This window comes from Geotrypetes seraphini, chromosome 3, assembly GCF_902459505.1.
Source record: "Geotrypetes seraphini chromosome 3, aGeoSer1.1, whole genome shotgun sequence".
Taxonomy (NCBI): Eukaryota; Metazoa; Chordata; class Amphibia; order Gymnophiona; family Dermophiidae; genus Geotrypetes; species Geotrypetes seraphini.
Genome location: NC_047086.1, coordinates 381,687,785 through 381,715,138, shown reverse-complemented (window position 1 = coordinate 381,715,138; position 27,354 = coordinate 381,687,785). Strand labels below are relative to the sequence as shown.

General features: G+C 45.4%; 1 protein-coding gene across 1 annotated transcript in view; it reads left to right on the top strand.

The window, feature by feature from the left end:
* The window catches only part of MSH2 (mutS homolog 2), a 259,559-nt gene that overhangs the window by 101,730 nt on the left and 130,475 nt on the right, over nt 1–27,354 (top strand). Inside the window, exon 7 of the mRNA XM_033936364.1 lies at nt 20,311–20,510. Coding sequence (XP_033792255.1) covers nt 20,311–20,510 — 200 coding nt within the window. The remainder of the gene's footprint in view (nt 1–20,310; nt 20,511–27,354) is intronic.

Below are 27,354 nucleotides of genomic sequence, written 5' to 3'. Positions count from 1 at the left end.
CTTCCCAGATGCGGCGATACCCAGACAACTGCAGCAGTCATGAAACCAGCCGCAGAAGCCTAAGAGAACAAATTATTTTTATGTTTGCTGGTCTAATTCTTTCAAGAGTTTTGGTGTGTGTGTGTGTGTGGGGGGTTCCATGGTGTTTTAGAAATTCTTTCTCTCCAAGTAATTTTTATCAGAATGCTTGTTCAGATTTAAGGGTGAAGACTAATTGTGATTGTGTAGTATAAGAGTGCCTGAAACTGAGCGGCAGCGGGTTCAGGACAAATATCGGGAAGTTCTGTTTCACACAACGAGTGGTGGGTGCTTGGAATGCTCTCCCAGAGGAGGTTGTGGCAGAGACTACTGTTCTGGGTTTCAAGCACAAGTTGGATTCACACCTTCTTGCAAATCACATCGGGGGATACGGGAAATCCGGGTCTCCAATAAGGAGCACCTAACTGGGCCTCCGCATGTGTGGATCGCCGGACTAGATGGACCTAGGTCTGATCCGGCGAAGGCGTTTCTTATGTTCTTATGCTGAAATATGAAAGCATTTGGTCCTATTGATGCTGTTAAGTGTATCTGAAAGCCTATGATGACAGCTGTATATGTGTAATCTCTTTTTTTTTTATAAGGCTCATACCACATTGAGCTCCTGGAATCTACAGTTGTAACATATACTGTTCTTATAGATTGCCTGATGGGCACTAGGGAATTCTCTGCTTACATTCAATTTTTCAAGATCATGGAGGCCATTCTACAGTTCCAAAGTTATGAGAGTACAGATATTACAAGCTGGCTGATAGCTTCTGTCTTATTGCCTGCTACTAAAACACTTTTCAAAATCAGTTTTTCTTCACAGTATTCTTTTGCTTATCTTTCTCATCAGCAATTTGTGCTGGATTGTTAGACCATCTTCTACTCCTTGATATTTATTTGCACCAAGGCTTCCCAAACTTGTTATGGGGTTACCGCAGCTATTCAGGTTTTTACAGACTATCCTTAGTGATTCTGTAAGATGCATTTGAATGCATGGAAACAGAATTTTTTTTTAAAAGGGATTTGATATACTCCTTGAACAATGTGCATTAAGTGGTTTACAATTGGGTACTCAAGCATTTTTCTCTATCTGTCCTGGGGGGCTCACAGTGGAGGATTAAGTGACTTGCCCAGGGTCACAAGGAGCAGCGTGGCATTTGAACCCACAACCTGCTGAGACTATAGCTCTAACTACTATGCCATACTTTCCTCCAGTACAATATCAGAAGTGAGCCAAGTATAGAACAATGAAGCCATTGTGACATCACTGATGAGGTTGGCTTTTATTGGTGGAATGAGCCATTATGATATCAGGGAAAGAGATTAGGACTTGTATACCACCACACTCAAAGCAGTTTACATACAGGTACTTCAAGCATTTTCCCTATCTATCCCAGCAGGTTCACAATCTTATTTAATGTACCTGGGGCAGTGGAGGATTAAGTGACTTGCCCAGGGTCACAAGGAGCAGCGTGGCGTTTGAACCCACAACTTCAGGGTGCTGAGGCTGTAGCTGTAACTACTACGCCACTCCTTATGTACATTTATCTTCTGAGAGTCTGACTGGCTGTAGGGACCCTATGCCAAGTTTGAAAAGCTCTGGTGTACTCTTTCCTGCGCAGGCTATTGTAAACCTCATTATTCCATCACTGTTTTCTACGGTCTTCTATTACGCCTTTGCACATTCGTCCAGACTGAAAGTCTCAGAGGATGCCAGAATGAAACACTTCACTACTAGGAGCTGCGCCAAATGATGATCACAAGAGCTATATAGCTTCAGGACATCCAACAATAATAAATGTGATGCTGTCTGATGGTCATTGGTGCTTCTAAAATTAGCTAAATCCCTAGTTCCTTATGAATGCCAGATCAATCCAGATGAATGGGTTATGCCCCCGTCAGGGCTGAACCATGGGGAGCAGATTTGAGGAGTGAGTGCTGGAGGGACACAAAGATTGGTAGTTGGTGTCGCTGTGTTTGATTCAGTAATTAAGTTGTCTTAATATATGTTCTGAAACCTCAGGTCAGCCTTCTATAACTATGCTATTTGTCTGTAGTTTGCTTCACATCATCCTAAACAATTCACTTTGGAATCCCATTTGGCAAGCTATTCTGGAACTTGGCTAGACTGTGGATCGCTAAATGGTCCGAAGTTTCTCCCCGTTTTCTAGGATATTTTATTTACCACCTACAAAGAAAAAGTAGAGGCCTTACAGATGATTAAAAATGCTGTGGCGCGGCTGATATTTGGTGGAAAGAAATTTGAACATTTAGAATATTGTGTACAATTCTGGAGGCCGCACCGGCAAAAAGATATAAAAAGGAAGGAGTCGGTCCAGAGGAAGGCTACTAAAATGGTGCGTGGTATTCGTCATAAGGCATAGGGGGACAGACTGAAAGATCTCAATCTGTATACTTTGGAGGACAGGCGGCAGAGGGGAGCTATGATTGAGACGTTTAAATATCTATGTGGCGTAAATGCGCATGAGTCGAATCTTTCATTTGAAAGGAAGCTCTGGAATGAGAGGGCATAGGATGAAGTTAAGAGGTGATAGGCTCCGGAGTAATCTAAGGAAATATTTTTTTATAGAAAGGGTGTTAGATGCTTGGAACAGTCTCCCGGAAGAGGTAGTGGAGGCAGAGACTGTGTCTGATTTTAAGAAATCCTGGAATAGGCACGTGGGATCTCTTAGAGCAGGGGTGTCCAACCTGTGGTCCGAGGGCCGCATGCGGCCCGGTGAAGTATTTTGTGTGGCTACGGTTGAGGGCGATGCAGTGTTTTCCTCTGCTGCCCTCAGGTGTTTACCGTCTTGCCGGCTCCCTCCTCTGTCTTGCTGCAGTGTTTGTGCATTTGTGCAGCCCCAGAAACATTTTTTTCAGCCAGTGCGGCCCAGGGAAGCCAAAAGGTTGGCCACCCCTGTCTTAGAGAGAGAACGTGGGTTCTCTTAGAGCAGGGTGTCAAAGTCCCTCCTTGAGGGCCACAATCCAGTCGGGTTTTCAGGATTTCCTCAATGAATATGCATGAGATCTATTAGCATACAATGAAAGCAGTGCATGCAAAAAGATCTCATGCATATTCATTGGGGAAATCCTGAAAACCCGACTGGATTGCGGCCCTCGAGGAGTGACTTTGACACCCCTATCTTAGAGAGAGAAAAAGAATGGTTACTGCCATTTGGCCTTTATCTGCCTTCATGTTTCTGTCTTGGCTGAGAAACCTTCATTGGCTGCCTGTTAAACTCTGAATTCTCTTTAAAATTCTTGTTTTAGTGTTTGAAGTTATTCATCATGGCATTCCCTGGTATTTAACACAACTAATGACACTCTAGCGGCCCTCTAGATCCTTAAGGTCGCAAGGAGCAATATGATTGCCATTGAACGAGTTTTCACAAGTACATTATAAAAGTACAAGGGTTTCTGCAACTTTTATAGAAGGGGGGTTATTATGGAATAAATCGACAGGGCCATTGAGACCACTTCTGGATCTACAGAAGGTTAAGAAAATACTTAAAACTACTGTTTGTGGAGGCGTTTAAATGAAAGAATTAATCTTTTATGGCGATATTAACATTATTGGATGGGGAGGTGTTAAAATGAATGAATTTAATTGTATGGAGATAGACATTATTGTATGTTACTTGTATGTATGTCTTATTATTATGATTGTACTGTTGTAAGCTACTTAGATATAAGCGGGTATGAAATCTTTTAAATAAATGTTTTGTAAATTCTTTGAATATATCTGATATCTTAGACCAGGGGTAGGGAACTCCGGTCCTCGAGAGCCGTTTTGCAGTCGGGTTTTCAGGATTTCCCCAATGAATATGCATGAGATCTATTTGCATGCACTGCTTTCAATGCATATTCATTGGGGAAATCCTGAAAACCCGACTGGAATACGGCTCTCGAGGACCAGAGTTCCCTACCCTTGTCTTAGACAGATTTGGTGCCTTCTGCAACTGGAGATTTTAATTTTGAAGTATAAGATTAGAACGTTCCATGGTGTAACTGAGGATACAGCAAAGGAGTTTCCTGTTAGAAACATAGAAATAGACGGCAGATAAGGGCCACGGCCCATCTAGTCTGCCCACCCCAATGACCCTCCCCTATCTTTCTCTGTGAATAGATCACACGTGTCAATCCCATTTGGCCTTAAAATCAGGCACGCTGCTGGCCTCAATAACCTGAAGTGGAAGACTATTCCATCGATCAACCACCCTTTCAGTGAAAAAGAATTTCCTGGTGTCCCCGTGCAGTTTCCTGCCCCTGATTTTCCACGGATGCCCCCTTGTTGCCGCAGGACCCTTCCGTCTGTCCCAGTATGGTAATTCTTATGTGAGCCAGGTATAAGACAGTCAAGTCATTGTGACATCACTGATGAGGTTAGCTCTTATTGGTGGAATGAGGCATTATGACATCACAATCTCAGCTCTGGAATGTTGCTGTTCTTTGGGTTTCTGTCTGGTTGGCCACTGAGGAAAGAGGATACTGGTCTTGATGGACCTTCGGTCTGTCCCAGTATGGCAGCTCTTATGCTCTTCTGGGAGGTGTTACAGTGCAGTAAAGAGAGATTTCTTTCTTTTTAAGCTGAAGAGTTGCCAGAGTGGGCCAGAGCGAAGGTGTGAGAACGGGCTCTTGGAACCCTGGTGGTGCTTTGGCACGAGCGGGGCGGGGCCTCAGCTGAGGGGGAAGTGCGGGGGTTGTTGCAACCTGGGGTGTTTCAGTTGGCTGCTCCTTTTCTTAAGTTTCCTTGCAAATGTATAATTAAATTTTAGATATTTTCTCTGAGCCTTCCCAACTGACATCCTTTTTTTGGTTGCTGAAAGATAGATTGATGGGCTCCTCTTCTCCCACTATTTTGTGATATTTATAGTCGAGTCTGCAAGTCAACCAATAAGGAGATATTTATTCTGTTTTAAAAACTTTTTTTCTTGCTAATCGTCGGCTTTGGATGTTCACATTTCAAGATTATAGTGTTTTGATATTTGGTTTCCATGCTGCTTCTAGGTGTGGATTCTTTTTCCCATTGATACTTTGCTTTACAAGCTGTTGCTTGGCTATGTTTGGTTTTTATTCATAAATTTTTCACAAATTGCATTTGGTGAAACAGAACCATTTCCATAGCACATACCTGTGTCTGTAATGCTTGGGACCTGACAATTATCTCTCTCTTTGTAAATTGGGTTCATAGATAACAAAGAGAGGTCTTCATGGTCAAGAAAAGTAGCACAAATGGGGTTTTGGCACTAAGAAGTTTAGTCTATTAACTTTATCATTGGAAGCATTGGCCTCCATGGGTCCCAAACCTGCTTCAGAAGCATGTTGAGAGTGAAGCATTCTCCCTCAACATCAAGCATTGATAGAGGCCACAGAACTTATCCTCTGCATCCTGCTTGAAGGAAGAGGAAGACATTATCCTTGACTTTTAAGGCTGAGGGCTTGTGCTGCTGAACACCAGGCAAATGCTAGGCATATTGATGTTGCCCTTGCCAGTTCGCATACATTGAGGTTGCTGATGTTCTTGAAGCTCCCTTGACATGAGGGCTATTTGTTCTTTTCAGTACTCGAGAGTTTGCAGAAGCCTCAGAGGGCCTGAGATCTGGTTTCCAATATTCCCCAAATAGTTCAGAAGAACATGGTCACTCCCTATAGTGAATCCCTAAGAGTTTGATGAAAATGATTGAGGAGGAGTTTATTGAGATTTGATGAGCTGATGGTGGCTTATTTGCTCGGTGCAATGCAGCAGCTTCGACACAGTGGTGATGCAGACATTCAGCTGGCCTTTGAAATTCATGCATTGCCTGCAGGGGAGACATCAACATTGAGACCTCGAAGGGTTTCAGGGTGACTATCTGGTGTGGTAGGGATAGCTTCACTGAGGCATTGGAAATCCTTGGTATCTCGTCACCCACACCCATGGCCTGATAGCAAATTTAGAAGATCAAGACAGAGACCCAGTCTTTGAACATTTTTCTAAAGTCTAACTTTGATTATGAGCTGGATGTATTCTCTGGAGGCTTCAGCTGACTTAGACCCTCATAATGGAAGAAAAATCCTCACCAGCGGAGCTTTCTTCATTGATTCTATGAGGGAAACGGCAGAGGCTGTTCCATTTTAAGTTAGAAATGAAGGAGGGACCCATGGCAGAAACATTGGACATTCTCCACTTTTTGACTTTCTCTCCCCAAGGAGTCTGTGACCTTGCTCATTTCCTGAAAGAAAATTTAGGAGACTGGCTCTCTGTAGTGCCTATAAACAAGAAGATTGACTTTAGGTATAGTGACCAGAAGGCTCCTGGACTTTACTTAGCCACTTTCTTGCCATTGCATTGGGGTTGAAAAGTTCTAAGACTTTATTCCTTGGTGCCCCTGGGGAAAAAAAAGTTTCAGTATTGGGGTCTTTTTAGAGAAGCACTTTTCAGAATGCTGTGTTCACTTCTCTCTTGGATATATACTTGCACAATGTTGGGGATTTTGCAGATACTCTCATTCGGAGAAGCCTAAGCAACTCTGTTCACTGACTATATATGTACATGCTTTCATTTTCTGAAAAGTTTAGATGGGTAACAAATGTACTGGTTAAAATCAATGCACATAACTGAAAATACATGCAGATCACATAAAATAAAAGTCACAAAATAACCTGTCAAATTAAAATGCCTCTTACACACAATATAATCTCCTTAACTGTCTGCTAGTGGTCTGTTAGAGGTGGTGGAGACAGAGAGACTGTGTCTGAATTCAATAAAGCGTGGAACAGGCTTGTGGGATCTTTTATGGAGAGGAGGAGATAGTGGATGGGCAGACTGGATGGACCATTTGGCCTTTATCTGCCGCCATGTTTCTCTGCACTGTAGTTCTGTCTTTCAAGGAAGGCCTGATATTAAAAAGGTTCGCTTTCAAATGCCTCCTGAATAACTGATGGGGCAATCTGTCTCGGCTCATGTGAAAATGTTCCAAGGTATTTGGCCCTGCAGGAATAAAAGTGAATGATTGATTGATTTTCTTCAAACCTTTTGATGGAAAAGTGGAATGTCCAGAAGACTCTAATCTTGGGACTTCAGCATTTGTGCTGATGGATAAATTGTGTATGAAGGAGCAGTGCAGAAGGTTGTATTAACTCTCTACTGGTCTGTGAGTAAGTAAATGCATTTGGATTGAATATGCCAAAAAAACAGGAAGCCAGTGTAAGTGTGCAAAAAATTGGAGTAATTTGAGCAAATTGAGAAGTCCCAAATGTAATAATGAAGAATGTGATTCTGGTGTGCTTGTAATTAGGATTCCAGCAGTCCTAGATACAAAGCATTGCAAAAATCAAAATGGAGGGAGGGGGGTTACAAAACTCCTTTACACAAATTCTCTACTTAGAAAATTTTTCCTTTTAGTCTGGACATCATTCTTAATAATAAAAAAAAAAAAAGCATGTTTTTAATAACCTTTAGTTGTGGCTTCATAGACAGAGATGAATCCACAAAAATGCCCCCTGGTGAAGGCATTTAAGCATTTGATCAAAATGTTGGGTGCTCCATCAGGGCCCGAGATTTTGTCCAGTCTAGTTCAGAATGTTCCATAATTTTGATGTCTGCCTTTGATGCTGGGGAACTATTTCTTTTGCACGCTTCAGGATTCTCATAAGTTTCTCTAGAGCACGCTGTTTAAAATTTAATTGGTGGTGCTTAAAACTGTACCGATAGTTTCCCCTGATCTCTGTAGAACTGGCTTGCGTTCTCAATACATGCAGATCACATAAAATAAAAATCGCAAAATAACCTGTCAAATTAAAATGCCTCTTACACACAATATAATCTCCTCAACTGTCTGCTAGTGGTCTGTTAGAGGTGGTGGAGAAAGAGAGACTGTGAGGAGGAGTGTGTGGTGCAGTGGTTGAAGCTACAGCCTCAGCACCCTGGGGTTGTGGGTTCAAACCCTGCGCTGCTCCTTGTGACCCTGGGCAAGTCACTTAATCCCCCCATTGCCCCAGGTACATTGGATAGATCGTGAGCCCACCAGGACAGACAGGGAAAAATGTTTGAGTACCTGAATAAATTCATGTAAACTATTCTGAGCTCCCCTGGGAGAACAGTATAGAAAGCTGAATAAATAATAGTGTGAAAAGTTTCAGCCTCTGATATCCAGAGCTGGTATTGTGACATCATAATGCCTCATTCCACCAATGCCTAAGAGCCAACCTCATCAGTGATGTCACAATGGCTTGATTGTCCTATAGCTGGCTCGCTTTTACTACATTTTGATTTCTAGAGTGGTGCAGTGGTTAAAGCTGCAGCCTCAGCACCCTGGGGTTGTGGGTTCAAACCCACGCTGCTCCTAGTGACCCTGGGCAAGTCACTTAATCCCCCCATTGCCCCAGGTACGTTAGATAGATTGTGAGCCCGCCAGGACAGACAAGGAAAAATGCTTGAGTACCTGATTGTAAAACCGCTTAGATAACCTTGATAGGCGGTATATAAAATCCTAATAAAAACTTGAAAACTCACTAAATTTATTTGGTATACCAACACTACAAAGCAGGGTGCAATTAACCAAATTACCTATCTCAAAAAGTATCTACCGTATTTTTCGCTCCATAAGACGGACCTGACCATAAGACGCACCCTAGATTTAGAGGAGGAAAACAAGAAAAAAACCCATTCTGAAATTCTCCCTGCCAGGCTCTGCACCCAACCTCACACTCCTTGCCAGGCTCTGCTCCCTGTTCCCCCTCCCTGCCAAGCTCTGTACACTGCCCCCCTCTGGTTAGTCCCAGTCGACTAACAATTTTTTATACACAACCCCATACCTTTCATTTGTATTTATAATTACCTATTAAAACATTTCTAGGCAGTTGACAAAACACTGAACTTCACTAGTACCGCCCCTCATACAACTTCCTTGAAAGAGAGCCCTAGTTCACCCCTTCCCCCCAAAAAAATTCACACATTTATATTTTAACAAAATACATGCCCAATAAATGGTACTGAACTCACTGGTAACTTTCTGTCATCTGCTGTGGTAGTAGCACCATAGACTGCGTCTTTGGTGGTTTTTGACTCCTTATCTGGTGAAGCCGGGAAACTGCTTGCCTTCACCTATAGATTACCCTTGCTCAGCCTCAGGACTCTTCTTGTCTAAGAACACGGTGGGCAACGCTGGCTCCTCCTCCATGCTGCTAAAGATAGTTGGGGGTCTCCACCTCTGACCCCTCCTCCTGGAAATCCATAATCCCCTGCCACAGCGACCCGAGCTCAGCCTTCATGCTTTGCGTCAGTTTGCAGCCCCACCTGTCCCCTCTCAGTACCTTTTTTTAAAATTCCGGTGGCAGTGGTCCAGCACGGTCTCAGCAAGAGCTTTCCGCGCTCCTGTCTCGCTAGACGGCTGCTTCTCATTCTGCAGAGTGGCGCATAAAGCAGGAGCACGAGCTTTTCGTGCTCATTCCTGGTCCCGTGCCGCTCACTGAATGGCTGCCGTCAGTTCTCGTGATTTGACGGCAGCCATTCAGTGAGTGGCCTGGGACCAGGCACGAGTGCGAAAAGCTCCTGCTCCTGCTTTATGCGCCACTTTGCATAAAGAGAAGCAGCTGCCCAGCGAGGGAGGGGCAGGAGTGTGGAAAGCTCCTGCCGAGATCGCGCTGGACCACTGCCACCGGAATTTAAAAAAAAGTACCGGGGGGAGGGGGGAAACTTGTATTCGCTCCATAAGACACACCCTGATTTCCACCCACATTTTGGGGGGAAAAAGTGCGTCTTATGGAGCGAAAAATACGGTAATACATATAATATAACTAGACAGGTTTTTTATTTAAATATACTGTATTTTTATTAAATAACACAAATCTTAACACTTTATTATACAGTAAACATAAATGAATCCATATTGCACTTTCAGTTATTATTCCACTGTATTGTGGGATAAAACAGATTATCTCCTTTTATTTTCCTCATGTGTCTGCAGCATATGTGCTTCTGCTGTTAATTTGTTGCAAGGAAATTAATTTAAGGTCATCGTCTGTTAATATACCATGTTGTGGTTTTTGACTCATTTCTGGCATCCTCAATCCGCTGAATTATCTTGCATTCAGTGTGGCATTTATTTTTCTCCTTTTATATCAGTGGTTTGACAGTCTCAGAAATTATTGTTGCACAATATTGTATATGATATATTGGAATCAATAGGTGGCGCTTTATGCAAGTTATAGCTTTTTTCTTATTTTTTTTATGTTTTATATTTTTTGTTTATATATTTGTTAGATTCTTGATATATACCTTCTTGGTTGTACCGGCTACCTACAGGTACTTAGGGCTCCTTTTACGAAGCCGCGGTAGCGGTTTTTAATCACGCGCTACCCTTGCGCTAGCCGGAAAGCTATCGCCTGTTCAAGAGGAGGCCGTAGCGGCTATCACGGACGGCGGTTTAGCGTGCGTTAAACCGCTACCGCGCCTTCATAAAAGGAGCCCTTAATTGTGAAGCAAACTGTATCAATGAATAATAGAACACTTATGCCATGTATTGTGGTTTTGAGTGTTAAGAATGCAATATCTTTCTGACTGCACTTTATTATTCTGCGGTCAGCGATTTAATTTATAGTGAACTTCTTGCTCAAGTTGCTTGTCATGGTTATGGGCGAAATACTGAGCAATCGAAAGGTCAGAGCGCTGTTAAGGCTATTCGTACCCTGCCAAGAGTTATTTACAATTGATCCTGGAGAGAGTAAAAACCAAAACAAAACAAAAAAACCTGATGATATGCTTACCTTGGGAGTAATATTATAAAGAAATCACCAACATTTAGGTACCGAGAATATACATATATTACCAGAATACCGGCATACATGTACAAGCGTGTGTGTGTGTGCATATACCAGTGGTCTTCACTAATTTTTAAGCTGGTGCCACTTTGGATTCTAATGACCTGAAGGAGAGCCGCTAAATATTTTCCCATTGGGGACGGGGCCATGACACTGCTGACATCCATCCCTAGAACCCACCTTCAGATTTCACTGGAGAGTACTTTCTGACCTCTTCTCCTTCTCAGCCAACAAACACAAGAGAAGCTCCCACTCGCACTTCGTTTCTCCCCCCGGTTAAAGGATGCAAACTAAAAAAACACCATGAGCATCTTCTCTCACATCAAGCAGCTCTATGGGGTAAAGACCTAGAACAACTCCTATTGCCCACCACTTATGAGGTATTCAGGAAACGCCTCAAAACTCACCTATTCCTGAAATAGCTAGACAGCTGACCCACTTCCCTCCTTCCCCTCTCTTGCCCTTTCTCCCCATTGTTCCCACATCCCTTAAGTTAACTCAACTTGTACGTCAACTCAACTTGTACCCCACTAATCTTCTGTAAACCGCATAGAACTTAACGGTATTGCGGTATATAAACTGTTATTATTATTATTATTATTTTCTAGGCTGTGACCATTTCCAGATGCACTGTGTCTATTGAGAAACGCCTTGTCCTGCAAACATGTGCTCTTGTGATCATCCATCTATTTTCCATCTATTTTCTCAACTTGTACCCCACTAATCTTCTGTAAACCGCATAGAACTTAACGGTATTGCGGTATATAAACTGTTATTATTATTATTATTACTTTCTAGGCTGTGACCATTTCCAGATGCACTGTGTCTATTGAGAAACGCCTTGTCCTGCAAACATGTGATCTTGTGATCATCCATCTATTTTCCCCCGTTCTGTCCTGAGCCTGGGCAGAGAGGCAGAGAAGCAGGAAGAAAACACCACCACCACCACCCCAGAAAGGCAATGAGGAGCCGCCAAAGAGGTCTCGGGCCTGGCATTGAAGAACACCGGCCTGTACCAATATTCCCACCATAGGTGTTCCGCTTGAGAAGTCTTTCCCACTCATGGATCCCAGCATACGCATCCTTCTCCACAAAGGCTGGAAGCTCAACCACCAGCTCCTGAACCTTCTGGGTTCTCTCCAGCCTTTCTTTGTACTCTTCAAATGGCTGCTTGGTGCATTCTGCTTTGATCTTGCCCTCCTGTGTTTCCACCGGCCGCATGTGCTGTAGCAGAACACTACTACTACTTATCATTTATATCGTGCTGAAAGGCGTCTGCAGCGCTGTACATTTTGACATAGATGGTCCCTGCTCAGAAGAGCTTAAGTTTCACGTTTGTAAAAAATTTGTCATACCGTCTAATCAGACTTCTAGGCGGTGTACATCTAATAATTAAATTTTTTTTCAAAAGGGTATAACAAAAATCACAAAATAACAGTACAGGACTTTTAAAACCGAACAATATTTTGTGTATATTAATACAGAGACAAACAAAATGAATTTAAACAAACTGAAACGATGGGGAAAGGGGGAGAACTATATTATATCAAAGCAAAGAATGGAGAAGGGAAGGTACAAGAGGGAAGGGAAGATGGAAAAGTTTAACACTTGTAGGTAAAAATGCCCTTAAGAGGACGGTTAATGGGAGCCCGAGACCCCCGTGTCAATGGGTGGAACGTAACACGGGGCTGGTTGTCCCTAGTGTCACCCATAGGCCAGGGGGTTGTTAGGTAGTTGGGCAGGGGGAAGTAATTAAGGAGGAATTGGGTGGGGGGCCTGTCAGTGTAGGCAGTTAAAATTAATTGGAGGAAGGCAGGGTAGTGCGCTGGAGCGAGGTTATAAAGTCGTTTATAAAGGATTAGTCTCGTTCCAGGATCCTTCAGGGCGGCTTTTTCCCGCATGCCCGCCTGCCTGTGGTTTTGGCAGGTGTTGGTAGCTTGGGGGGGCGGATTTCCCGAGCTACTGAATCATGGGCTCATCAGATGATGAGCAAGGGCTGGCGGGGAGCCGTGTCTGGTGGGTCAGGTGACTCAGGTAAAATGGGGCATGAGGGACATGCCACCCTACTGACCCTTGCTGAGATGGCGGGGTCGAGGGCACTGAAAATATGTATTTGTGATAGCTTGGGAGGAGCAGTTTTGGTTATGATGATAAGTGAAGTTATGATATGTTAATGTGTTATGGATTAACTAGTATTTTAGCCTGTTACATTAATGGGTGCTAGAATATATGTCTGTCCGTATTTATTTATTTCCGTCTCTCTTTCTCTGTCCTGCTGTCTTTCTTTCTGTCTGTCTCTCTCCCTGGCCCCCTTTGTCTGTCTGTCTTTCTGTCTCTCTCCCTGCCCCTGTGTTTTTCTTCCTATCTCCTTTCCTACTTCCCTGTCCAGCAGCTGCAGCATTCCCTCTCCCTCCATTTACTGCGAGAGGAGCCTGCACGGTCCTAACAGAATATATGTCTGTCTTTCTTTCTGTCTCTTTCCCTCCCTGGCCCCCTTTGTCTGTCTGTCTTTCTGTCTCTTTCCCTGCCCCTGTGTCGTTCTTCCTATCTCCTTTCCTACTTCCCTGTCCAGCAGCCTCAGCATTCCCTCTCCCTCCATTTACCGCGAGAGGAGCCTGCACGGTCCTAACAGCCTGAGCCCCCAGCAGTGTAACTTCCCGGTGGCTCCTCTCACAATAGCCGCCTTCTCCGACGCAGGAGCAGCTTGTGAGAGGAGCCGCTGCAGCGTCTTTGAATTTAAAAAAAGAAACTTCGGCCCGGCTTCATGCTCGGCCGCCGCAGCCTGCAGCACCGTGGCCTACAGCCGCTGACAGCCGACATCACCTTCTGCCGCCTGGATATCCGAATGGGACTGCTCTACCTCATCCTCTGTCTTGGTAAGGGATTCGGTAACTCTTTCCCTTTGTCTTGTGACCAACAGAAGACTTATCATGCCTTTTCTTATTTTCTCTCTCGCCTTAACCGCAGCCAACAGTGCTGGTGGGGGTGGAGGGTTTTCAAAGGTTCAGCGACGGCGGTGCTGGGGGGGTCTGAAAAGCCGTCGGTCGTGAAGTATGCCGCCTGCATACTTAATGGCCGACGGCTTTTCTCGACTTTAAAAACTTAGCTGCTCCTACTGTTCGCCTTGGCAGGAGAGAGAGATTCGCGCACATGCGCACTCCTACCTGAGGTGCCCTACATCTCACGGAAAACGGACGCACGCAGTTGGGAGTGCGCATGCGTGGCTTAGTCTTTTATTATATTAGATAAACTGAGCTCGGCTAATTTTCACCATCAAGGGACTGTAGAGTGTTTTTGTGGTAAAAGGGGTGGTGAAAGGTCATAAAGGTGAGTGGTGGTGTGAGTTTATAGGTGGACAGCTGGGCCGATCCAGATCCCGCTGTTATGGTCCAAAGGCATCATGAAACAAAAAGGTTTTTAGCTTACAATCTAACTTGGGCAGAGAGACACGACATATAGGGTTGGGGGGGATGCAGAACCCAAGGTGAGATGAGTTAGGAGTCGAAAGCACTCTCAAAGAGGTGGACTTTTAACTGGGTCTTGAACACTGCCAGAGACGGAGCCCGCCGTAGGGATTAGGGCAGCTTCTTCCAAGCATACGGTGCAGCAAGGCAAAAGGGCAGGAGTTGGCAGTTGAAGAGAAGGGCACAGATAGGAGGGACTTACCAGCTGAGCGGAGCTCAAGGGGAGGGGGAGGGAGGAAAATCATAGGAGAAGATAAGTGAAGAGAGATAGTGAGGGGCAGCCGAGTGAGTGCATTTGTAGGGTCAGTAAGAGGAATTTGAATTGTAGTCTGAAACGGATGGGAAGCCAATGAAGTGACTTGATGTACAACTTTCTATAAATTTAGCCTTATTTCTAACTCCTGCTACTTTCTCTTAGCTACCTGTGGGCCCTTTTTACAAAGCCGTGGTAGCGATGCTGCCGCGGTAAACGCATTGAAGCCTATTCAATTCCTGTGGGTTTCAGCGCATTGTAAAAGGGGCCCTATATGTTTCATCTTTGCTTACACCCTGTTCTGCCTGTTAAAATGTTTTCTTGTGCATTGACGTTTGCAGTGTAGCATCCTTCTAGGCCATACTGTGTATTTGGTTATACTGCTGTAATTCTGTCGCCTGTCTTTGACTTATATTGCTGTATACCGCCTTGAGTGAATTCCTTCAAAAAGGTGGCAAATATATCCAAATAAGTACCCTCCTCTCTCGCTGGTATTTTATCTAGTTCCCCTTTTGATTTTTTTATTGCTGTTTTGGCATCTTTCTTGTGCTCTTTTCTGGATCTCTACTAGAGAATGGCAAAGGGACAGATTTTTCCCCGTCCCGGCGGAAGTTATTTTCCCGTCCCATCCCGGCTAGTTATTTTCCTGTTCCTGCCCCATTCCTGCAAGTTCTGTCCTCATCTGCACAAGCCTCAAACACTTTAAAATCGTAACTGTTCGAGGCTTGAGCGGTTAAGGCAGAGCTTACATGAATGGGGCAGGGACAGCGACAAAACTTGCGGGGACCGGGGAAATTGAGTTCCTGCAGGGATAGGGACAGATTTACATAAGAACATAAGAACATAAGAACATAAGCAGTGCCTCCGCCGGGTCAGACCATAGGTCCATCCTGCCCAGCAGTCCGCTCCCGTGGCGGCCCAAACAGGTCACGACCTGTCTGAATCACCAGAAGGGGCCCCCTTGCCACCTTGGTTTCCCATTGAGTCCTATCTTCCCATCGAAGTCCTAACCCTCCAGTCTTGCACATGCACGACCTGGTTGGGTTTCTATACTTATTACCTGGTTAGCTTTCTATACCTGTGTTACATCCCAGCACCTCTCTCAGTATCCCACGATCCCTTTATCCCTCAGGAATCCGTCCAATCCCTGTTTGAATCCCTGTACCGTACTCTGCCTGATCACTTCCTCCGGTAGCGCATTCCAGGTGTCCACGACCCTTTGGGTGAAAAAAAACTTCCTTGCATTTGTTTTGAACCTATCTCCCTTCAGTTTCTCCGAATGCCCCCTCGTACCTGTTGTCCCCTTCAGCCTGAAGAATCAGTCCCTATCCACCCTCTCTATGCCCCTCATGATCTTGAAGGTCTCTATCATATCTCCCCTGAGCCTCCTTTTTTCCAGAGAGAAGAGCCCCAGCCTTTCCAACCTCTCAGCGTATGGGCAGTGTTCCAGCCCTCTTACCAGTTTCGTTGCTCTCCTTTGGACTCTCTCAAGTACTGCCATGTCCTTCTTGAGGTACGGCGACCAATATTGAACGCAGTATTCCAGATGTGGACGCACCATCGCTCGATACAATGGCATGATGACTTCCTGCGTCCTGGTTGTTATGCCCCTCTTTATGATGCCCAGCATCCTGTTGGCTTTTTTCGAGGCTGCTGCGCACTGCGCAGATGGCTTCAGTGATGCATCCACCAGCACACCCAAGTCTCTCTCAAGACTGCTGTCTCTGTGTCATTCTTTACACCGCACCGCTCTAGAAATCAAAATGTAGTAAAAGTGAGCCAAGTATAGGACAATGAAGCCGTTGTGACATCACTGATGAGGTTGGCTCTTAGGCATTGGTGGAATGAGGCATTATGATGTCACAATACCAGCTCTGGTTATCAGAGGCTGAAACTTTTCACACTATTTATCTATTCAATTTTCTATACTGTTCTCCCAAGTAGAGAATGACACGGGGGCAAATTTTTCCCCATCCCCGTGGGAACTCATTTTTCCACCCCATCCCTGCAAGTTCTTTTCTTGTCCCTCCCCCCCATTCTTGCAAGCTGTGTCCTCATCTGCACAAGCCTCAAACAGTTTAAAATCATAAGTGTTCGAGGTTTGTGCGGTTGAGGCTGAGCTTAAAGGAATGGGGCAGGGACAAAACCTGCGGAGCCAAGATGGGGGAAAATTGGGTTCCTGCGGGGACGGAGAAAAATTTGTCCTCGTCACATTCTCTAATCTCTACTTTCTACGTTTGCGTCGGTCTTCCCTGCTGTACTCCTTTCTGGGTGACCTCAGTCTTCACAACATCTTCTGCGGCTTTTCAGAACCTTTCTTTCTCTTTGTCTGTAAAGAAGTTTATGATGTTGCCTTTGATCTCTTAACAATTAAGGCTCTTCAAATTCGCATCGGAGGCTTTTTTTTTTTTTTTTTTGCAGCTTTTCCCATGACAACATTCTGCCTTCTCGGCAGACCCTTTGCTTATACCCTCTCAGTTTAAATGTAAGATTTGTATCATAAAGGTAGCAGTAAATTTTCTCGCCTTATTTTTTTTTTTTTCCCCCAATTAACTTTGTGATCTATTGGGGTCGGTGAACAAGTTCACTGCCGCGTCTACTCTATAGCAGTCCAAGTGCATTAGCCCCTGCTATCAGTGACGCCGTTTTATCCTGAGCAACGGGCGGCTTTTATACATTTTTTTTTTCTCTCCCTGTTACACTTGTGGTGGTTCTCTTTTTGGGAGGTTTGGTTATAGCTTGTATGCTGCAAGGCCACAGTGGAAGGTACTTGACAAGATTTGTTGCGAACGACGCGCTTCCCTTCCCCTGCCCCCCTTTCCAAGACGCGTAACAATTCACAAGCTTTGAATCTGAATTTTGGGTTACCATCTGTCAGTTTCTAGATCATCTGCCTGGGGGCGGGTCAGGCGTTAGGTTACTGTAGAATTTGCTTGCATAAGCGCGAGAATGAAGGTGGCTGGTATTTGCTGGCCAGCGAGCGACGCTAAGGGTGCGCTCCAGAGATGCTTTTCAATTTCTTGTAGCAGCTGAGTGTTTTGTGAGTTCTTTGGGCATGCCATTTGGGGAAAGAAGGAACAGATTGCTGAGAGGAGGAAATGAAATTAAAGATTGAAAGCACAATTTTTTTGTTTTGTTCTATATTTAAGACAAAACTAACCTCTCCCCCCTCCCTTTTTTTACAAACCGTAGCGTGGTTTTTAGCGCCGGCCGCGGTGGTAAGAGCTCCGACGCTCATAGGAATTCTATGAACATTGGAGCTATGGTTTTGTAAAACAGTGGGGTGTGTGTAAGTCTTGAACACTTTTTTTTTTCCAGAGGTACCGTATTTTCACGCATATAACGCGCGCATTATACACGATTTTACAAACCGTGCATAACCATGCGCGTTATACGCGTGAGCGCGTTTTATAACTTTTTTTTTACATAGTTTCCCCCCCCCTACGTCCGATTCACCCCGCAGGACCGCTCGCACCCCCACCCCGAAGGACCGCTCGCACTCGCACCCGCACCCCCACCCCGTAGGATCGCTCGCACCCCCACAGCCTCCCCACCCCCACCATCATGGAGAACCTCCTACCATTGTCCTGCTGCTTCCTGTGCTGGCAGTCCCGGCCCTTCTGTGAGCCCTGCGTCTGCGCTGCTTCCTCTTCCGGTGGTCCCGCCCTTTCTCTGATGTCAGAGTGTCAGACGTCGGGGTGGGGGTGCGAGTGCGAGCGATCCTTCGGGGTGGGGGTGCGAGCGGTCCTGCGGGGGGGTGAATCAGACGTCGGGGGGGGCATCAGGCTTTCAGGGTGGGGACAGGACTTCAAGGGGGAGAGGAGAGTCGGGGCGGCCAGAGGAGAGTCGGGGCGGCCAGAGGAGAGTCGGGGCGGGCGAAAGGAGAGTCGGGGTGGCCAGAGGAGAGTCGGGGCGGGCGAAAGGAGAGTCGGGGCGGCCAGAGGAGAGTTGGGGGCGGGCAAAAGAAGAGTCGGGGTGGCCAGAGGAGAGTTGGGGCGGGCGAAAGGAGAGTCGGGTGGCGACGGGAGAGTCGGGGCGGCATGCGCAGTATACGGGTGTGCGCAGTATATTAAAATTTATTTACATAAATTACAGTTTCCCACGCGCTATATCCGTGTGTGCGTTTTACACGGGTGCGCGGTATATGAGTGAAAATACGGTAGTCCTTTCATCTCAATAACTCTACCCTCTCTCCTTGACAATGTAACAGTCCGCCTCAGTGTCATGTAACTACTTCCCCTCTTGCAGTAATGTAACCTGCCTTTATAATGTGCTGCACAGTACTTCCCCGAAATTCGAAAAACCTTAAATGTGGTTTTTCGCCTGCCAAAAGGCAGGAGAGGGGCAGCTGGAGCACCGGCGGGGGAAGAAAATCACTCGCGGTCTGCTCCGACCGCCTCTTCCTGTAGTAAAGTCGGGCTACACCAATCAGGAGCTACTTTGACATGCAGCTCCTGATTGGTGTAGCCTGACTTTACTACAGGAAGAGGCGGTCGGAGCAGACCACGAATGAGCGAGTCCGCGATTCGCAAACCGCGAATTCGCGGGGGAACACTGTAACTTGTTCCCCCACTGTAACAGTGTAACCTTCCTCCATGACATGATGTAACCTTTTCCCCATGATGCTGCTTGGGCCTCTTGTTCTTGTAAAGCGCCTTGAACCTGTACTGGATAAGTGCGATTTAAGAAGTCCCAATTGGATTATTCTCATTTGAGATATTGGGAACTGAAACCTCAATTTGATTTTGCTTCTGTGAAAAAAAAAAAAAAATCAAGAGGGATTTTAAAAGCAAATGAAATTCTTACATATGATTTTATAGGCATCAAATTTTACATTGTACTGACTAAGGGGGTGGTGGCGTAGTAAAGGGGATGTGGGAAGAGGGAGAGCGGACCGCCCTGGGCGCGGTCTTCATAAGGGTGTGTCACCCCCCCTTCTCTCCGCCCCCTCCCCCGCTTCACTCCTTGCCGCGCGCTCCTTGCCTCCCCGTACCTTTTTTTTTTTTTTTTTACTTCCCCAGCGTGAGGTTGCTGCCCGCGTTGGCGGTCTCTCTGACGTCGCGTCCGGGACCCGCGCCGAGGAAGTGACGTGAAGGGGCGATCTGACGCTGACGTGGGCATACTGCTTATACTGCAGAAGTTAAAAAGGTGTGGGGAAAGGGAAGGGTGATGGGGCTAAAGCGCGCTGGACAATCGCGCACCGACAAACCCGCTAAGACAAATGCACGCAGGACATCAGCCCTCAAGATTGAAAGGTAAATTTAAAGCGCTCCAAGGGTGTGTGTGTGGGAGAACCCCTCCCCACTTTACTTACAACAGTTGCCGCTGCTGTGGGGGGTGGGATAGAGGGGAAACCCCACCCCCCCTTACAGAGGAAACTAATTTTTCACTAAAACACTGGAAAAAATTACACTTTCCTCTGTAATGGGGAGGGGGCTCCCCCAAACCCCCCAACAGCAGCAACAACTGTTCTAAATAAACTGGGGGGGGTTCCTCCCCCCAAACACCCCCTCGGAGCGCTTTAAACTTACCTTTTAATGTGGCGTGCTGACGTCCTCCGCGCATTTGTTTTAGCGGGTTTGTCCGCGTGCAATTGTCCCGCATGCTTTCATCTATGAACCCGGGAAAGAGGTCGAGGGAGGGATGCAGCTCACCCTTACTGCGCAAGAGGGTTTGCCTTAACTTCCAGCATGCATTTCATCGCTGTTTGTCGCTGCTCTGTGGGCTACTGGGTAATGAGCATTTCACCGATTCCATTTTTTTTTTTAGGTTAAACTTGGTAGAGGCCTTTGCGGTCGATGCAGAGCTGAGACAATGTCTTCAGGAAGACCTCCTTCGCCGTTTCCCTGATTTCAACCGTCTGGCAAAAAAGCTTCAGAGGCAAACTGCAAACTTGCAGGACTGTTACCGACTATATCAGGCCATCAACCAACTACCTATTGTTGTCCAAACGCTTGAAAAATATGAAGGTAATGCAAATGCTTTTTTTTTTTTTGTCTTATCCTTTGTGTTGAAGGGTATCTCAAAATATGAGGAGAAAATAAAAGTGGGGAAGCATGACTAGCATGGCTTATAGAATTCTTTCTAACAACAAAGTCCTGAGTGGAGTACATCAATTTTTTTTTTTTTTTTACTTTGTCAAAAATTACAAAGACTAGGGGACACTCGATGAAGTTACAGGGAAATACTTTTAAAACCAATAGGAGAAAATTTTTTTCACTCGGAGAATAGTTAAGCTCTGGAACGCGTTGCCAGATGATATGGTAAGAGCGGATAGTGTAGCTGGTTTTAAGAAAGGTTTGGACAAGTTCCTGGAGGAAAAATCCATAGTCTGTTATTGAGAAAGACATGGGGGGGAAGCCACTGCTTGCCCTGTATCGGTAGCATGGAATATTGCTACTCCTTGGGTTTTGGCCAGGTACTAGTGACCTGGATTGGCCAACGTGAGAACGGGCTACTGGGATTGATGGTCCATTAGTCTGACCCAGTAAGGCTGTTCTTATGTTTTGTATGTGGACAAAGTTGCATGGGGAAGTCTTCAGAGCGGGGGCGATTTGTGTGGTGAGGGGAGTAGATTTTAGGGGTGAGGGCAGTTCTGTGTGTGTTTGGGGGGGATGTTAGTTTGGAAAGAATAAAGGATGATGCATTTGCTTTATATGCTCCTTTTTTTTTTTTCTCTCTAAAGGCAGTTAAAGCAGGGAGTAATTATACCAACCTTTTGACTGACTTATCTTCCAATGGGAGATTGTTGCGCAATGGTTAAAGCTACAGCCTCAGCACCCACGCTGCTCCCCGTGACCCTGGGCAAGTCACTTAATCCCCCCATTGCCCCGGGTACATTAGATAGATTGTGAGCCCGCCGGGACAGACAAGGTCAAATGCTTGAGTACCTAAATAAATTCTTGTAAACCGTTCTGAGCTCCCGTGGGAGAATGGTATAGAAAACTGAATGAATAAATAAATAAAAAAAACAAAAAAAACTATGCCTCTGTTATAAGGCGAGGCCTGTCCATATTAAAACTGCTAAAGGCAAGTGTGAGTAGGACCCTGGCATGATGCGTTTTTTTTTTTTTCTTTTCTGTTGTCCCTGGCTCTTTGACAATCGCTATATCCCTGATGAAGTCAGTTAATTTATTACAGCTTGTAATATTGACATTGGATCAAGGCGGATCAGTACGGTTGCCAGTGTGTGCTTGGGACATCAGGACAGAACGGTAATTAATATGACGGCAGTATATGCTGCCTTTCCTACGGGATGAATGATGACCGGAACACATTGCATTCTGGGGGTACTTTTGTCTGTCAGGTCTCCAAGCTTGTTTCTTTCTTCCAGGCTTTTAAGTCTGTCATGACTATAACTTTTGCAGGGGTTGGCAAGTTGTAATTAGGCTCAGTAAATTCAAAGCTAATTGAAAAGAATCTGATGTTACATATCCTGTTATAATATAGTTGTTGGTTAGTCCAGAAGGAGTTGAAGTCAGACTTTGTGATTTACTGACACAGCTTCTAATTGGTTTTCAGCTGACAGTAGAACCAGAGTCAAACTGTTCTTAAGTAGGATCTAGGCGAGGGAAAATTCAATACAAACGCACATCGGATATTTCAATTTTTTGAGGGCACATAAGAACATAAGAACATAAGAACTGCCATCTCCGGATCAGACCTTCGGTCCATCAAGTCCGGCGATCCGCACACGCGGAGGCCCTGCCAGGATAGTCCACCATATCTTTATATGCCTCTCTTAAGGAGATATGCATCTAGTTTGCTCTTGAAGCCTAGGACGGTCGATTCCGCAATAATCTCCTCTGGGAGGGCATTCCAGGTGTCAACCACTCTCTGAGTGAAGCAGAACTTCCTGACATTAGTCCTGAACCTGTCCCCCCTTAGCTTCATTACATGTCCTCTAGTCCGTGTCAAATTGGACAATGTAAATAATCTTCTCTGCTCTATTTTGTCGATTCCTTTCAGTATTTTGAAGGTCTCGATCATATCCCCACGCAGTCTCCTTTTCTCAAGGGAGAACAATCCTAGTGTTATAAGTCTGTCCTCGTATTCCAGTTTCTCCATACCCTTCACCAGTTTTGTTGCTCGTCTCTGCACCCTCTCCAGCAGTTTTATATCCTTCTTTAGGTTGGGAGACCAATGTTGGACGCAGTATTCCAAGTGTGGTCTGACCATTGCCCTATAAAGCGGCATTATGACTTTCTTCGATCTACTCGTGATTCCTTTCTTTATCATGCCCAACATTCTATTTGCCTTCTTTGCCGCTGCCGCGCATTGTGCCAACGGCTTCAGGGTCCTATCTATCAGTACACCCAGGTCCTTTTCTTGTTCACTCTTCCCCAGAGTTGCACCTGACATTGTATACTCGTATTCCTTATTCTTATTGCCTAAATGCATTACCTTGCATTTCTCCACATTGAACTTCATCTGCCATTTCACATAAAGGTGAAATCCATGGAAGTTGTTATAATAGTTTAATATGTGCTGTTCATGATAAGTTTTCATTTAGAAGTGGCTGATAGAACTGGCCAGCCCACAGTTTTAATTGTACAGGCCCTTCAGTATAAAGAGAGACCTTTTTTTTAATTTTTTTTAATTTTTTACAGCACCTCTGAAATGCCTTTGCTGGAGATCTGCTATTCATTTAAAAGTGAAAGGTCATGAATTTGGTATATAAGTAGAATGCTGATTATCCGGCTTGCTTTGGGGGGAGTCTCAGTTTTTATTTAAGTTCCCCCCGAAGTACCATTCCTATCGCCCTCCTTCCTACTAGTGTTCCTTCTCTGCTTCTGCCACCGCTGCCATCAGCCCAGCCCAGCCTCCCCCCACCCTTGTGAACAGGGAGACTTTCCCACCACTGTCAGCTTGCCCCCCTACAAGAAAAGAGAGCATTCACCCCTCTTTCCCTGAACAGACACCATCAACTCCCCTCCTGGACCCAGAGGAAAGACCTCAGGCCTACACTTTGTTTTCCTGGTGGTCTAGCAGCATGCTGGGGCAGGAGTGATTCCCACTCGCTCCTGCCTGTATTCTCTAAATCTTCTGTTCGCTCTTTTCACTGCCGCTGCACATTGCACGGGGGTCTCTCCAAGTACCGCACTGGACATCCTGTATTCGTGTATAAAATTTTTATTACCGACAAGCATCACTTTACACTTATCCACTTTAAACCTCATTTGCCATGTTGTGGCCCATTTGTCGAGCGTGTTTGTCTCGTTGCAGGTCTTTGCAATCCTCCTGCGTCTCCACTACTCTGAATAACTTTGTATCTTCCCCAAATTTAATCACCTCACTCGTCGTACCAATTTCCAGGTCATTTATAAATATGTTGAAGAGCACGGGTCCAAGCACTGAACCCTGCGGCACTCCACTCTTGATGCTTTTCCAATCTGAGTATTGTCCATTTACTCCCACTCTGTTTCCTATCTGCCAACCAGTTTTTAATCCACATGAGTATTTCACCCTCGATTCCATGGCTGGCAATTTTTCGAAGTAATCGTTCATGTGGGACCTTGTCGAACGTCTTCTGAAAATCCAGATATACAATGTCGACCAGCTCACCCTTGTCTGTCTGCCTGTTTACTCCCTTGAAGAAGTGCAGCAAGTTCGTCAAGCAAGATCTCCCCTTGCTGAAGCTGTGTTGGCTGGTCCTCATCAGATTGTGCCCATCAAGGTGATCAATGAGGCGGTCCTTTACCAGCGCCTCTACCATCTTTCCTGGTACCGAGGTCAGACTCACCAGTCTGTAGTTTCCCGGATCTCCCCTCTAACCTTTCTTGAAGATCGGCGTGACATTTACTATTTTACAGTCTTCTGGAATCCTTCCCGATTTGATCGACAGATTGGCTATTAGTTGAAGCAGTTCAGCTATAGCCCCTTTCAGTTCCTTGATTACCCTCGGATGGATGCCATCCGGTCCCGGGGATTTATTGTTTTTAAGTGTATCAATCTGCCTGCATACCTCTTCTAGACTGACCGTCAACCCTGTCAGTTTCCTGTCCTTGTTTCCTGCGTATAGCCTGTTGGCTTCCGGTATGTTGTGTATATCCTCTTCGGTAAATACAGGCGCAAAAAATATGTTCAGTTTGTTGGCAATGGCTTTATCCTCCTTTAGCACTCCCTTTATCCCATGGTCATCCAACAGCCCCACCGCTTCTTTCACGGGCTGTTTCCTCTTAATATATCGAAAGAATGGCTTGAAGTTTTTTGCCTCCTTGGCTTTTTTTTCCTCATAGTCTCTTTTGGCCCTTCTTACCGCCTTGTGGCACCTGCTTTGATATTGTTTGTACTTTTTCCAGTTTTCGTCCGTTTTTGACCTTTTCCATTCCTTAAACGAAGTCTTCTTGTCTCTGATCGCTTCCTTCACTGCTACAGTGAGCCACGCCGGTTCCTTGTTCTTTTTCCTCTTGGATCCCTTGGTATTACGCGGTATATATAGATTTTGTGCCTCGGTGACTGTGTACTTAAAAATGGACAAGTTTGCTCTAGGGTTTTTACAGTGCTTATCCTCTTCTTAATCTTCTTCCCCACCGTGAGTTTCATCCCTTCGTAATTTCCTTTTCGGAAGTTCAGTGCCGTAGCCGACGTTCTGAATCGATGTTTTGCCCCTGTGTCCAGGTCGAAGCGGATCATATTGTGATCGATGGGAGGGTGGAACTTTTGCCTGGAAAAGGGGGGGGGGGAGGGGGTTACAGTTTCAGTTGAAAATGCACTAGCATTTTCAACTGAAATTAAAATGTGACCAAAATCTGAATTCTGGAGCCAGTTTTTCCACCAAAGCTGAAAATGAAACCGATATTTAATCAACTTTTAGGACTGAGGTAAGAATTTCCCTCGATGTTTAAAACCAAACAAACCCCAAAACAAAACGTGCAAGCTAAATTTTGATTCTTTACTACTGCTTTAGGACAGAATCCTTATTTCAGCTTACTTGAAATGCAGTGCTTCACCTCTCAGCACTTTTTGGCCCAAGTGGGCTTTGTAGCAGCTCCATCCCTGAGGCTGTCTGGCCCAGGCACAGTTAGTCAGGGTGCCTGGCATGGGGAGGCCCTTGACCAGAGAGCTTCCGTACTATGGCATCCCACTCTGGACAATTAATATTTATAGGGTTGCCAGATTTTCCAATCGGAAAATCCGGACCACCTAGACCCGCCCCCCCAGGCACATGCAGTTCTGCCCATCCCTGCCCTGTAATGCCCTAGTCTTGCCCCAGCCCCGCTGCCTACTCTTAATGCCAAGTGATTTGAGGAAGCTTTTCAAAACCCGGACAAAATGCCGGGTTTTGAAAAGCTGTCCGGACCCCCGCACATGTCCTCAAAAGCAGTGTTCTTCAACCACCGGTCCATGGACCAATGCCGGTCCACAGAAATTTCCTGCCAGTCCAGGGGGCCAGCAGGTGCATCAGGCCTAAAACAGTGTTCTTCAACCGCCGGTCCACGGTGCGATCGATGCGACGTTACCTTTGAGCCAGCTCCCTCTTCCTCACTGATTCGGTGTACAAAGCCACGGGCAGTAGCTCCTACGGGCGTCCTGCGCCTGAACCGGAAGCCTTCTCTCTGACGTTGCAACGTCAGAGGGAAGGCTTCCAGATGAGGCACGAGACGTGCAAGGTGCAGTTAGTACTATTCTGGGGGCGGGGTCTAGGGTGGAAATTGGGTAGAGATGGGTGGGGTCTGAACCACGACTTAGCCCCGTGTTCTTCAACCGCCGGTCCACGGACTGATGCCGGTCCACAGATTAATTCTTTTATTTCTGCCGGTCCATAGGTGTAAAAAGGTTGAAAAACACTGCTCAAAAGGATGTCTGGTAACCCTAAATATTTACCTGATCTAGTGAGATGTTGTTCAGTGGTATCCTCTTCCGTTGCTGCCATCTTGAAAAATGGTGTGAACGACATATACCTGTTAGTGCTTTAGAAATACGCAATTAGTAGTAGACGGCAAATGGCAGAGAAGTTGTCAAGAGAAGATTGTTGCGGACATTACTGTAGCCTGAGATCCGAGGCAGTTTCCTTGATTTTCCCAGAGTTGTGGTCCCAGAAGTATGCGTATGAAAATCAATTGTTAAATCTAATATATTTTCATGACTAGTCTTGGGATGACGCTGTGGTCAGTATGTGGGAGAATTGTCTACAAGTAGATTTAAAGTGTGATTGATATTCTGAGCTTATGCACTTAATGATGTAAGAAGGTGATCTCACCTAGCTTCATTTAATGGGAACCACCATTAAACTGTGTTCTTTATAGTGATAAATGTTAGCAGAGAGACAAGAAGAACACGTATTAGTCTTTGGTTAATGCGCAGCGAACACGATGCTGTCTGCTTCCGTGCGCTGCTTTGTCCTTTTATCAGCTTCCGAAGGAGTAGAATTTTCTTGCCACCTCTTATTCGTACTTCGCCTTTCTTTGATTGCGTAGGATATTTCAGATTATTGCATTTCTGTTTTTCATTGTAAAATTTAATTTCTTTTTCTTCCTTCTGTCTTCAAACCCTTCTTCCCCCCCCCCAAAAAAAAAAAAAAAATAAAAATAGTGTGCTGGAGAGATTCTCAGAATCCTTGCTAGTTTGGTGGCTGGAGGTACAATTTAAGTACCTGGGACAATGGTTCTCGGAGAGCCATGATGGAGATATAGTTATACTGGGCTATAAACTGTTCAGGAAAGACAGGATAGGCATAAAAGGAGGGGTGGTGGTATAGAGCAAGTGGTTCCCAACCCTGTCCTGGAGGAACACCAGGCCAATTGGGTTTTCAGGCTAGCCCTAATGAATATGCATGAAGCAAATTTGCATGCCTATCACTTCCATCATATG